The sequence below is a fragment of the Equus caballus genome, chromosome 20, assembly GCF_041296265.1.
Source record: "Equus caballus isolate H_3958 breed thoroughbred chromosome 20, TB-T2T, whole genome shotgun sequence".
Lineage (NCBI taxonomy): Eukaryota > Metazoa > Chordata > Mammalia > Perissodactyla > Equidae > Equus > Equus caballus.
In genome coordinates this window covers 41,768,357-41,783,581 of record NC_091703.1, presented here as the reverse complement: position 1 = coordinate 41,783,581, position 15,225 = coordinate 41,768,357, and the positions used below count along the sequence as shown (strand labels likewise).

Below are 15,225 nucleotides of genomic sequence, written 5' to 3'. Positions count from 1 at the left end.
ATAACCAACCAGTTAATGAGGGACATTTCTTCTTTATAGAAATATTTTATTCATAAATACTAAAATTAGAATATCAACATTTGGCAACCTCAAATAAAATAATGGCTCTAGGCAACAATAAGCAAGGGCTGCTAAAATCTTTAGGTGAAACCTTTAGATGAAAGGTTGGTGGAAGACTATACTGATGGATAAAGCTGACTGCCCTCTGAACCTATTGATCAATCTTCTTAACACTAAAAGGGAAACAATCTGATATTATGTGCCTCCTGATGTAATGTAACAGGAAATACATAGTATCACCTCTGAACTAGTCTGTCAGAAAAAGAACAAGAAATTGAACCTGAACTAAATCAAGCCTTTAGATCGAATTAAAATTTACAGGAAATTCAGGGGATAGAGGAATATGTTAACATTTTAAATCACACTACTAGGATGAAATCAGCAAAATATAGAACATGGAAAATTCCACAGGGCAAATGATCCCATTTCTTCAACAAATAAAGAGCCTTAAAAGAAGGAAAGTCACAAAGGACTTGAATAGACTTTCTTTTCTCCAAAGAAAATATACAAATCACCAATAAGCACATAAAAAGATGCTCAATATCAGCAGTCATCAGGAAAATGCAAATCAAAACCACGAGATACCACTTCACACTCATTAGGACGGCTACTATGAAAATTCTTTTTAATTAAAAAAATTTTTAATTTAATTTTTTTTATTTTAAATTAACAAGTGTCAGCAAACATGTGGAAAAATTGGAACCCTTGGGCACTGCTAATGGGAATGTAAATGATGCCGCCACTGTGGAAAAAAGTTTGATGATTCCTCAAAAAGTTAAACATAGAATTACCATATGATCCAGCAATTCCATGCTAGATATATACCCAAAGGAATTGAAAGTAGGGACTCAAACAGATAATTACACACTAATATTCATAGTAGCATTATTCACAATAGCTAAAAGGTGGTAAGAACCCAAATATCCATCAACAGATGAATGGACAAACAAAATGTGGCATATCTATACAATAGAACATTACTCAGCCATAAAAAGGAATGAAATTCAGATACACATTACAATATGGATGAACCTTGAAAACATAATGTTAAGTGAAATAAGCAAGACACAAAAGGACAAGTATTGTATCATTCCACTTATATGAGGTACCGAGAATAGGCTAATTCATACAGACAGAAAGTAGAATAGGGGTTATCGGGAGCTGGGGGAAGGGAGGACTCGGGAACTACTGTTTAATGGGTACAGAGTTTCTGTTTGGAATGATGAAACTGTTCTGGAAATAGATAGTGGTGATGGTCACACAATGTTTTGAATGTACTTAATGCCTCTGAACTGTACACTTTAAAATGGTTAAAATCGTAAATTTTATGTTATATATATTTTGCTACAATAAAAAACATTGCAAGCAAAAAAACAGGAGGGATGGTAAAAAGAACCTTAAGAGACACATCAATCAAATGCAATACATGCGATATGTGAACCCATTTGGCTCCTAATTCAAACAGACCACCTTTAAAAAGACATTTTCTATGAAAGCTATACATATGCATGACCTACGATCCAGTAATTTCACTTGTAGGTATATACCCACGAAAATAAGTGCTTAGGTCCACAAAAAAAGAAAAAGAAAAAGAATGCTCAGTGTACTATCAAAAGCTATAAACTATCCAAATGCCCTCAACAGTAGAATAGATAAATTGTAATAAATTCCTACAATGCAATATGATACAGTAATGAGAATGAAAGAACTACTGCTCCACACAACTGCATAGATGAATCTCACAGACCTGATACTGAGCAAAATACGCCAGGCATGAAGAACATGTGCTGCATGCCTCCATTTATACGAAATTCAAACACAGACAAAACTAACATACAGTGATAGAAGTCACAATGGTGATTACTTCTGGGGAGTGACTACTGCCTGGAAAGGAGCACGAGGGAACCATTTGTGGTAAGGAAGCGTTCTCTATCTTGATCTTGGAGATGGTTACAAGGGTGTGCCAAATGTAAACATTCTTTGAATGGTGCACTTATGATTTGCACACTTTGCTGTATACACATTATATCACAATAAAAAAGAAAAAGACATCAGCCTAACGTGAAAAGCAAGCTTTCCCCAACCTCCAGGTACTGCCTCTCATGAGAGGACGGGCCACAACAGCAGTGACGACAGTGAGCTGTGGTGGTGGTGGTAGTGGCAGCTGGGATGGTGGTGGCCATGTTAGAAGAAAAAGAAAAGTAAGCTGAAGTCACAGCTTCTATGGGGGCTTTTTTTTCCATAACCAAAATACCAAATAAGGCCTTGGATCCCTCACAAGGGTAGGAGGCTGGACCTGAGACCTCCCATCCCCTTTCCTGACATAGCATCAGGCAAATCAATGGCTGTAGTCTCAAGGAAAGTTGACTGTCTTGGTTGAGGCTCTGAGGTGGAGGGCCAAATTCTCCCCTGGGAATTTACAACCACTAGCTTACCCTCAGACAGGGTCTTGAGTTTATACTACCTTGTAGTTTGGAAAATTCTATCATCTGGGAAACTAACATACAGTTGTCCTGAGTTGGTAAAACTCCTAGGTACCACATAGGAGCAAATAAAAATGGACAGGTTCTCAACCAAACAGACATGCGTGCATTGGCTCTCAATCCAAAATATTAAAAACACAAAGAAATAAGTCACCTGAGCAAGAGTTGGCAGAAATAACAAAGAGCAGAATCAGACCCTCCAATTTCTTCAGATAATAGAATTGTTATAAAATATATTTTAAATGACCAAATAAAAAATAGAATCATAAACATGAGAAAGGAACAAGAGTATATAAAAAGACCAGATATATTTGTAAAAGAACAAAAAATAACTTCCAGAAATAGATGAGTAAATTCAGGTAAATAGAAAACACACAGTAAGAGGGTAGAGAATAGAAGTATACCCAAATATATTGACAGAATAATTGTATATAGACTAAAATTTTCAGTTAAAAAAAAAAAAAACAGAGACTTTTCAGAGTTAGATTAAAAGCAAAATCCAGGGGGCCGCCCCATGGCCAAGAGGTTAAGTTCGCGCACTCCACTTCGGCGGCCCAGGGTTTCACCCATTTGGATCCTGGGCGCGGACATGGCACCGTTTGTCAGGCCACACTGAGACAGCATCCCACACGCCACAACTAGAAGGACTCACAACTAGAACATACAACTGTGTACCGGGGTAATCTGGGGAGAAAATGCAAAAAAAAAAAGATTGGCAATAGTTGTTAGCTCAGGTGCCAATCTTTAAAAAAAAAAAAAAATCCAGTTAAATTTTCTTTATAAGAGAAAACCTAAAATAGGAGAACCCAGAAAGGTTGAAAATAACAGAATAGAAAAAGATATACCTGGAAAATAATAACCTAAAAAAACTGGCGTGGGGCTGGCCCCGTGGCCGAGTGGTTAAGTTTGTGCGCTCCGCTGCAGGCGGCCCAGTGTTTGGTTGGTTCGAATCCTGGGCGCGGACATGGCACTGCTCATCAGACCACCCTGAGGCAGCGTCCCACATGCCACAACTAGAAGGACCCACAACGAAGAATACACAACTATGTACCGGGGGGCTTTGGGGAGAAAAAGGAAAAAATAAAATCTTTAAAAAAAAAAAAAAAGCTGGCGTAACTAAAATTAATATCAAACAAAATAGACTTCAAGGATAAAAAGCTTAATAATGTTAAAAGGAACAAATAGCCAGGAAGATATAATCATTCTAAACTTGCATGCTCCAAGAACAGGATGTTAAAATGGGTCGTTTAGTATTGTTTCCATTGCAGCCAAGGCCCCAATACTGAAATCAAATGATTTTAAGATCCAACAAGGGGGGAAGGAGGCAGTTCTTAAAAGGTAGCGGGGGAGGCAAGCCTCAGCCCATTGCCCACCTTGAAGCTATAGAAGAGAAGCTTGATCATTGGTAGAGATTTGGTAGAAATAAGTGTAGTGAACTTCAAAAGAACTACTCAGAGACCTTGACCCACGTCCTCTAGAATTGAGGGGTGGAGAGGGTGACCCATGCCTTACTCCCGAGGCAAGAGGCTGGCTGGCTACCCTAACCGCTAAAGGCAAGAAGCGGTGTCCCGAGAAGAAGCAGCTGAATTTCCAAAGAAAGAGGAGCAAAGGCATCTGTCTCCCATGGGCCAGACTGGATCCCTTGAGATGGAGCCACCCTTGGTTGTCTTGAAAAGGACACTAGCAAGGTGACGGAAACCACCAGAGTAGGTGTAGCTGAAGCACAAGGCAGGCAAGAAAGAAAAAAAGAATTCAGTTCAAGACATAAAGTGTGTGCTTTTGAGAGTGCTTTTGCGTTATAGGCCAGCCCTCAAAAATGATTAGACAGGGTTCCTGTCTTTGTGCTTTCCAGCCAATGGAGGACAAATAGGTACTCAAATAATTTCAATTTAATGCGATGCTGAGGAGGTTAGGTTTTATCCTGTAGGACTGGACGCCACTGCTATTGAAGGATTGAAGCTGGGGGGTTTCACAATCAGATTTGGCGGCAATGTGGAGGATGGATATGATGGGGCCAAATCTGGAGGCAGAGAGACCAGTTGGATCAAACCATCGACTGCTAAACTCAAAATGAGCCCTAGGGGCCTCACCTAAGAAAGGAGTAGCAGATGTGGAAAAGAAGAGTCAACTCAAGCAAAACCTGAGTAAGAGGCAAAGCCTGCCTAAGCCTTAAGACTGACTGGGTTTAGGAAATGAGAATGAGGAAAGGAGTCCAAATGACTCCCAGATTTCTGGGTGACTTAAAGGGAAAGTAAGTGGTAGTTAAAACCATGAGAATAGACGATGTTGCCCTGGGAGCATGCACAGAGAAAGAAGAGCAGTGAACCACTGACGGAACCCCCGGGAACTCCAGCATGAGGTTGAAGACATCAGCAAGATAATGTCTAGGGCATGGCCATGGGCTTGAGCTGTTGAAGCCTTGTGAGTCTTCTGAGCTGAAGACATCTGAAAAAGCTAGAATACGTAAATGCTACTGACACAGATTTCCTCTTTTAGGTAAACTCGCATTTTAGGTTTATGAGTTAGAATCTCTATGATTAAAATATCACACACAAATCATACCTCATTGAGCGTCAACATATCTTCTACTTTGGTCGCTCGACCTTCAGGCAGGGAAATTAACACCGTTTTGGCTATCTCCTTTAGAACTGTATCGATATGCATTTCACACAAGTCACTGACCTATCAACAAGGAAAAAATGTGGAAGAAAACTCTTCTTTCATCCAAAGTGTACTTGAGTTATCAATTAATTTAGAGGACTACATCTGGAAACTCGCATCCTAAGCTAAGCGTAATTTGGTGGAAATTTTAGGAGTACGTCGGCAAAGAAAGCTTACATGGATCTAAAGTTTTATTGAGCAGCAACGTGTGCCATAACAGCATATGTGTTATCTCCTTGAATCCTCATTCCAGCCCGTGAACCATTACAATCCCAGTTTCACAGCTAAAGAAACCAAGGCTCAGAGAAGTAATCTGTGGAGGAACACACAGCTGCTAAAAGGTAGAGAATCATACCTAGGTCCATCTAACTTCCAAGCCTCTGAGTTTTGTCTGTTACATCATGCTGCCACCACAGACAGACTAGCACATCTAAAAAGATATGCATCTTCTATGCAGCAGAAGTCAGAAATCAACGGACAGTCTCCAGTTAGATGACCGCCTCTTCTAATTAATGTTAGATGTATTAATGTTAATACTTAAGCATGCCATTCTGCCATCTTCCAGAGTCTACAATTGTCTTATTTTCTAAACTACACTGTGGAGTTGAACTACCATTTTAACATATTAAAGGCAAGGTAATTCAGAGACAAGAACAAGGCAACCCTAAATGAACAGGCCCCAAAGAAGTTAAAGAAACACAAAGCATTATTTTTTTTTAACTTAATGGATGTCCTTTTAGGTAAAAGTCATAGATAATTAGAGCCATCATAGATAATCAAACTATTACTTATAGCCTGAGTATTAGTGTAGGCAGTTTTAAAAAATTTATTTATCATACCTTCTTTAAAAGTTGATTGAACATATTCAAAACTGAGTCAACTTCTTGAAAGAAGCTTTCTAGTGTTAAAGATGACCATGTTAATATTGTGAGCCCTTGTCGCAACACAGACTCCACCTAGAAAAAGAAAAAACATAATAGTTTCCTTTATTAATAGGAGCATCTGCATTTATTAAAAAGAAGGCTTTCTTTTATTACCTGGAAATATTATAGGTTATGTTTCCTTAATTATATTTCCCTTCCATTATACCTAGTAAAGGTGACTTTTTGTTTTTAATCATCTTTGGCTGTCCATGAAGCAATCATGGATTCTCAGAAAGTGCTCATTATTTAGATTTAGTTGTTTTTCAAAGGCAACAAAACTTAGACAAGAAATCATTCCGTAGGAAAAATAGAGCTATAAAGTTGAAGTGGAAAGATAGAGGGTCTAGGCAAGAATAGATGTTTTAAAATCCATAATCTATAGAACTGGAATCTAATTTTAAACAACAGGGAAATGAATATAAATCTTCAATATTACTAACCTTTTTCATTTTAGGGGTCATCAGATTGACAAACACAGAAGGCACTTCCTGACATAACTCATCATAATACTGCAGAAGGCCCTGTTAAAAGTCAAAAAGGCATGTTTTACTTTAATTTATTTTAAAGCAACAGTCATACTTTGATTCATACCAGAAAGGTTTCATTATACCTGTTTCCTCATAGTCCTGCCAAGAGGGAGGCTGCTCATTTAAATTTATACTAATTTACCGTAAATTACCTGAGCATCTCCCTTAAATAGTGAGTCAATGGAGCTTTCTAGATCTGCTCTTTTCATACTTATTATTTAATTGCCTTTCTAGATTTATGCTATTTTCAAAAGTTTGGATAATTATCTTTTCATGATGTCTGCACTATGCATGTTTCCCCCTTCTGTTCCTTGTCTTCGATCATATTAAAGCATACTTATCACTGATGTCACATTTGTTTTCTTGAATCAAAATAAACATACAGGGGGTAGGCCCAGTGGTCTCGTGGTTAAGTTTGGCGCATTCCACTTGGGCAGCCCAGGTTCGGTTCCTGGACACAGATCTATACCACTCATCAGCCATGCTCTGGTGGCGACCCATGAACAAAAAATAGATAAAGATTGGCCACAGATGTTAGCTCAGGGAAAATCTTCCTCAGCAAACAAATAAATAAATAAATAAAATGTACATATAATCAGAATTAATAAGCTTTTCTATTTACTTTTAGATATTTTTAGAGATGAACCACAATGATCAATTTTTTTTTCCTGAGGAAGATTGGCCCTGAGCTAATATCTTTTGCCAGTCTTCCTCTTTTTTTTCCTTGAGGAAGATTGGCCCTGAGCTAACATTTGTGCCAATCTTCCACTATTTTCTATGTGGGATGCCCCCACAGCATGGCTTGATGAGCAGTGTTAGGTCCTCATCAGGGATCCGAATCTGTGAACCCTGGGCCGCCATAGCAGATTGCATGAATTTAACCACTATGCCACTGGGCCAGCCCTATGAGGATCAATTTTTGACCATTTTGTAATTTATTGCACTATGTGATGGGAGATGTGGATTCAAATTAATTCTTCCCCAAATTAATTAATATTAAACTGTTTCAGTGTTTACTTAATAGTTTCAAAGGTATTAATTCCTTTCCTCCTTTTCTGTTACTTTTCTGTAGTTGAACTTTTATGTGTACTTGACACTTGGCAAAGGACTTTGACTTTCATAATATCAATCAATACTATCTAAAATCCTGTAAAATGCAATGCAAGTGACATTAACTTCAATTTAAAACAGTACATTGACCACAGCCAACATCATACTCAACGGACAAAAACTGAAACCCATTCCTCTCAGAACAGGAACAAGACAAGGTGCCCACTTTCACCACTCTTATTCAACATAGTACTGGAGGTTTTGGCCAGAGCAATTCGGCAGGAAAAAGAAATAAAAGGAATCCAAATAGGCAATGAAGAAGTAAAACTCTCGCTGTTTGCAGACGACATGATCTTATATATAGAAAACCCCAAAGAATCCATAGAAAAACTATTAGAAACAATCAACAACTACAGCAAAGTTGCAGGGTATAAAATCAACATACATAAATCAGTAGCATTTCTATATGCTAACAATGAACTAACAGAAAAAGATCTCAAGAACTCAATCCCATTCATGATCGCAACGAAAAGAATAAAATACCTTGGGATAAATTTAACCAAGGAAGTGAAAGATCTATACAACGAAAACTACAAGACCTTCTTGAAAGAAATCGAAGATGACATAAAGAGATGGAAAGACATTCCATGCACATGGATTGGAAGAATAAACATAGTTAAAATGTTCATACTACCTAAAGCAATATACAGATTCAACGCTATCCCAATCAGAATTCCAATGTCATTCTTTACAGAAATTGAACAAAGAATCCCAAAATTCATATGGGGCAACAAAAGACCCCGAATTGCTAAAGCAATCCTGAGAAAGAAGAACAAAGCTGGAGGCATCACAATCCCTGACTTCAAAACATACTACAAAGCTACAGTAATCAAAATAGCATGGTACTCGTACAAAAACAGATGCACAGATCAATGGAACAAAATTGAAAGCCCAGAAATAAAACCACACATCTATGGACAGCTAATCTTTGACAAAGGAGCTGAGGGCCTACAATGGAGGAAAGAAAGTCTCTTCAACTAATGGTGCTGGGAAAACTGGACAGCCACATGTAAAAGAATGAAAATCAACCATTCTTTTTCACCATTTACTAAAATAAACTCAAAATGGATCAAAGACCTAAAGATTAGGCCTGAAACAATAAGTCTTCTAGAAGAGAATATTGGCAGTACACTCTTTGACATCAGCTTCAACAGAATCTTTTTGGACACGATAACCCCTCACATGAGGGAAACAATAGAAAGAATAAACAAATGGGACTTCATCAGACTAAAGAGCTTCGTCAAGGCAAGGGAAAACAGGATTGAAACAAAAAAACAGCCCACTAATTGGGAAAAAATATTCACAAGTTATTTATCCGACAAAGGGTTAATCTCCATAATATACAAAGAACTCACACAACTCAGCAATAAAAAATCAAACAACCCACTTAGAAAATGGGCAGGGGACATGCACAGACATTTCTCCAAAGAAGACATACGGATGGCCAATAGACACATGAAAAGATGCTCATCATCACTAATCATCAGGGAAATGCAAATCAAAACTACACTAAGATATCACCTTACACCTGTTAGAATGGCAAAAATATCCAAAACCAAGAGTGACAAATGTTGGAGAGGCTGTGGAGAAAAACGAACACTCATACACTGTTGGTGGGAATGCAAACTGGTGCAGCCACTAGGGAAAACAGTATGGAGATTCCTCAAAAAGTTGAGAATAGAAATACCTTATGACCCAGCCATCCCACTACTGGGTATCTATCCCAAGAACCTGAAATCAGCAATTCCAAAAGTTCCATGCACCCCTATGTTCATCGCAGCATTATTCACAATAGCCAAGTCATGGAACCAACCTAAGTGCCCAGCAACTGATGATTGGATAAAGATGTGGTATATATATACACTGGAATACTAGTCAGCCATAAAAAGGACAAAGTCGTCCCATTCACAACAACATGGATAGACCTTGAGGATATTATGTTGAGTGAAATAAGCCAGACAGAGAAAGACAAACTCTGTATGACTCCACTCATAGGTGGTAGTTAACATATGGCACTAGGGGTGAGGTGGTGTACCTACAACATGACTAATAATGATGTACAACTGTAATTTCACAAGGATGTTAACTTTCATAACCTTAATAAAAATAAAAAAAAATTAAAAAACAGTACTTTGAGACTCAATCCTCAATTCTCCAGAGTGACAACTTGTTGTTAGTGCTGTCGAGTCAGTTCTGACTCCTAGCGACTCTGTGGACAACAGAGCAGAACCCTGCCCAGTCTTTTTGCACCAGCCTCTCACCTTCCGGTGCGATATCAGACAATGCTTTGCTGCTATTCAAGGGTTTTCATGGCCAATTTTTCACAAGTGGGTGGCCAGGTCTTTCTTCCTAGGGTGAAACCTCTCCACTATAGGTGACCCTGCTGGTATGTGAAATCCTGGTGCGATAGCTTTCAGCATCACAACAACATGCAGTTGCCACAGTGTGACAACTAACAGACAGGTGGTATGCTTCCCTGACTGGAAAACAAACCTGGGTGGCAGTGGTGAGAGCACCAAATCTTAACCACTAGACCACCAGGACTAAAGTCACAACTAGGTACAAAAACCTAGGGCTTTTGATGCGGAAGCCAAAGTTTCCACCAAAAAGCTTCTTCTGAGTTTTTTGCATACATAAATAACAATTAAATACTATTTTGGTAAGAGCTAAAACCATTAAAGTCTTAGAAGAAGGCATATGCATGAATCTTTGGGATCTTGGATTAGGCAAAGATTTCTTAGATATGGCATTAAAAACACAAGGGACAAAAGAAAAAGTAGATCAATTGGACTTCATCAAAATTTAAAATGTTTGTGCTTCAAAGTGCACTATCAAGAAAATGAAAAGACAACCCACAGAATAGGAGAAAATATTTGCAAATCATATATATGATAAGGGATTTGTATCCAGAGTGTATGAAGAATTCTTACAACTCAATAATAAAGAGACAAATAATTCAATTAAAAATGGGTAAAGGATTTGAATAGACATTCCTCCAAACATTTACCAATGGCCAATATGCACATGAAAAGATGCTCAACATTATTAGCCATGAGGAAAACGCAAATCAAAGCCACACAGAAATACTACTTCAGAATCCAATTTATATTTAAATGAAAAAGACAGATAATAACAAGTGTTGACAAGGATGTAGAGGAATTGGAACCCTCATACACTCAATCTATAAAATTACATTATTAAGAATATTTTTTAAAATTTGCTATTCATCATTGCCATTATCCAGAAGTCTAAATCTGATTTCTGATAATCTTTTCCAATTCTGCTTTCCAACTCCAATCTCTCCCTTTGTTTGCACATCAGTATTTCAATGCTATCAAGAATCAACAATGGAAGAGAACAGACAGACCAGAAATCAACCCATGCATATGTGGTCAATTAACTTACAAAGGAGCAAGAATATATAAAGGAGCCAAAAATATACAACAGTGAAAGAACAGTCTCTTCAATAAATGGTGTTGGAAAAACTGGACAGCCACATGCAAAAGAATGAAACTGGACATCTATCTTATGCCATACAGAAAAATCAACTCAAAATAGATTAAAGACTTGGGACTGGCCCAGAGGCATAGTGGATGAGTTGGTGCACTCTGCTTCTGCAGTCCAGGGTTCACAGGTTTGGATCCCGGGTACAGACCTAGCACCACTCATCAAGCCATGCTGTGGCAGCATCCCACATAAAATAGAGGAAGATTGGCATAGATGTTAGCTCAGCAACAGTCTTCCTCAAGCAAAAAGAGGAAGATTAGCAACAGACGTTAGCTCAGGGCCAATCTTTCTTGCAAAAAAAAAAAACAGTAATAAAATAAAGACTTAAATTTAAGACCTGAAACCTAAAACTCCTAGAGGAAAACACAGGGGGTAAGTTCCTTGACATTCATCTTGGTAATGATTTTTTGGATTTAACACCAAAAGCACAAGCAACAAAAGCAAAAATAAACAAATAGGACTACAAACTAAAAAGCTTCTGCACAGCAAAGCAAATCACCAAGAAAATGAAAAGGCAACCTATCAAATGGGAGAAAATATTTACAAGTCATATATCTAATAAGGGGTTAATATCCAAAATATAGAAAGAACTCACACAACTCAATAGCAAACAAACAAAAAATATGATTAAAACATGAGCGAGGAACAAAATAGACATTTTTCCAAGAAGAGATACAAATGGCCCATAGGAACAAGAAAAGATGCTCAACATCACTAAGCATCAGGGAAATGCAAATCAAAACCACAATGAGATATCACCTCACACCTGTGATGATAGAATGGCTCTCATCAAAAAGACAAAAAGTAACAAGTGTTGATAACCATGTAGAGAAAAGGAAACTCTTCTCCACTGTTGATGGGAATGTAAATTGGTGCAACCATTATGGAGATTCCTGAAAAAATTAAAAATAGAACTACCACACGATCTAGCAATCCCGCTTCTGGATAGATACTCAGAAGAAACGAAATCAAGATTTTGAAGAGACATTTGCATGCCCACGTTCATTGCAGCATTATTCACAATAGCCAAGATATGGAAACAACCTAAGTGTCTGTGAATGGATGAATCAATAAAGAAGATGTGATATATACACACAATGGAATATTATTCAGCCATGAGAAAGAAGGCCATCCTGCCATTTGTGACAACATGGATGGACCTTGAAGGCGTTATGCTAAGTGAAATAAGTCAGACAGAGAAAGGTAAATACTGTATGATGTCACTTATATGTGGAATCTGAAAAAGCCAAACTCATAAAAAGAGAGAGTAGAAAAGTGGTTGCCAGGGGCTGGGAAATGGGGGACGTAGAGAGAGGTTGGTAAAGGGGAACAAACTTTCAGCTACAAGATGAGTAAGGTCTGAGAATCTAATGTACAACATGGTGACTATAGTTGATAACACTGTTTCGTATAAATGAAATTTGCTGAGAGAGTAGAACTTTAATGTTCTCACAAAAACATACATATAAATATGTGACGTGATGGATGTGTTAATTAACTAGATGGGAGGCATCCTTTAACAATGTATATGTGTACCAAATCATCATGATGTGCACTTTAAATAGCTTACAATTTCATTTGTCAATTATACCTCAATAAAGCTGAAAAAAATAAAAAGAATCAACATAGCAACAAATTTCCCCTCAAGGCCACGTCAGCACAACTGCAGTGACATATTTTGCTTTTACAAAAAAGAAAACAAACAAAAACTCCTTCAAAAACAATTAGAAAATATAATCTATCTTACCTGCAAATACAATTTGTCTGCTTTCAATTTACTTTCCAGTTTTAGCAATCTCTTTGCCTGTTCTGGTACATCCAGCTTCATTTTTAGCATGCATTTAGTTTCCCGAACAACTTCCAAAATTTTGGGGTCAAAATTAACCAGCAACTTTCCTGTTTCTGGATGTCGTACAAAAAGTGTGGCTTGTAAAGCTACAAATAAATGATTGTTGACATTACTTATTCTGAATTTCTTTTCTGCTTCCAGCCTCGTTTACATGCCTGTCTTCCCCTTGGACTACTGACTCCTTAAGAACAGAACAATAGTTTTGACATTGTTTGAGTATCTGACACATGGTCAGCACTCAAAACTTAGATAAATGAATGCAGAGTGTCTGCAAAGCCATAAATCAGATCCAGAGAGATAAAAATGGACCAAGAACGGAGTGCCTTTGTGCTCTGAACTGCAATACTTTTCTGAGTGAGTCTAAGGCAGCTATATTACAATGTTAGTTTATTTTTATAAATTGTGATTTAACCCCTGGGAGAGAACCAGAAGATGTGCCCAATGACAAAATATGACACATCTCACAGATTTCAAACCTTTCTCCACGCCTAACCCCCAAACTGGCTTCTTTAAGGAGGGTTATATGAGTTAAATCTCCACCCTGAATTTCTGAGAACTGTACTCAATATAAGAAATGAGAAATATTTACTAAACACCATTAAGTGTGAACTCCTAGAATGTAGAGGGTTTTTTGCACTACATCTGAACTACTACATGAACACCATTCATATAAATAGGCATTTTCAGATACGCTTTTTATTATGAATTAGAATACATAATCCCAGTTAGTGCCTTAGAGTGTTAGCCTAACATGAGTTACTTCTAAAGTCATAATAATAACACACTTATAGACTAGTAAGTGCTAGCTTGACTTACATCTTGTATTAACACCACCACTAACAGGGGAAGTTCACCTGTATCTTCCAAGCCTCATATTACTCCATTGAATGTGGCTGCGTCAAATTTCTAGTACAATAGTCTGTATAGCCCTTTGAAGTTAGTTGACTTATACTCATCAGATAAAATTAGTCTTGATGTGGTTCTTAATGATGCTAGTTTCATGAAGACTTCAACTAAAATATCCAATTCATTTGGAATCTTTTTAAAATTTGGCTAGAAATCATTTATTCTCCTGAGTAAATTCCAAAATAACCTTTGAACATTCATTTAATACAATCTGTCTTCCTTAAGGCTGTACTGAGTGCTCTTGAAAGGACAAAACGGCCAGACCGCTAAGAATAACGACAGCCAGGAAATCTGCTCCAGGACTGAGCGAGTGTTTCATTCCAGGTCAGTCATCATCAGAGGAACTTCATAGAGCAACCAACTAAAAAAGGCCAATACGAGGTCCCAAATCGTTATTCCGAGTTCCTATACAGTTAAATACAGTCACATCAATATAACAACAAGAAGCCTTCCAGAGCATTTCCACTGGCCTCTGTTCACATGAAAGGCAGATTTGAATCCTGGCTCTGCCACTTCCTAGCTGTGTGATCTTGGGAAAGTCACTTAACCTCTCAGTACCTCAGATTCCTCATCTGCGAAATGAGGATAATAATAGTTCCTTGTAGGGTTGGCATGCAGATTAAAGGAAGTTGCACACGTGAAGTGCTTAGACAAAGCCTGGCATATGATAAGCACTATGTAAATATTAGCTATGACTGCTATTGAAAGGATATAAAGATGAAAGTACATCGAGAGTATCCTTGGAATGCGTAGGGCAAATAAGACAGATCTATAAACCAATAAGTGTCATGATAAAGAACTGCAGATAAAGTGTATGGAGGAGTCTGGAGGAGGAAGATATTATTACCTGCCACAAATAATAAGGAAGGGCTTTATGGAACAGGTGACTGTTCAACTTATTTTTGAACACATGCAGATAAGAGGAAAAGTCAGCAGGAGCAAAAAAAAAAAAGAGTAGAAAAGTGCACGGTATTATAGAAGCAGAATAGCACATGCTCCAGCTTTCAGTTGTAAAAATTCTCTTTTGCCCTCTTCCATAATGTGAATTTTAACCTTGTCTTGATGCTCCTTTGAGAGTGTTGCTCCATTAGCAGGCTTTCATTAGGATCCATAGAATCCTGCCATACACATTACCCAGAAACAGCTGGCCTGATAGAAGTGGCCTATTAAAGGTTTAACTAAGGTGCCATTTGGGGAAG

At 37.8% G+C, this 15,225-nt stretch overlaps 1 protein-coding gene across 1 annotated transcript in view; it reads right to left on the bottom strand.

Annotated features, from left to right (window-relative positions):
* Positions 1–15,225, bottom strand: part of DNAH8 (dynein axonemal heavy chain 8) — a 283,834-nt gene that overhangs the window by 213,397 nt on the left and 55,212 nt on the right. Inside the window, exons 18-21 of the mRNA XM_070245526.1 lie at positions 13,019–13,206; positions 6,568–6,648; positions 6,044–6,160; positions 5,106–5,225 (exon numbers count right to left, since the gene is read on the bottom strand). Of these exons, the coding sequence (XP_070101627.1) occupies positions 5,106–5,225; positions 6,044–6,160; positions 6,568–6,648; positions 13,019–13,206 (506 nt within the window). The remainder of the gene's footprint in view (positions 1–5,105; positions 5,226–6,043; positions 6,161–6,567; positions 6,649–13,018; positions 13,207–15,225) is intronic.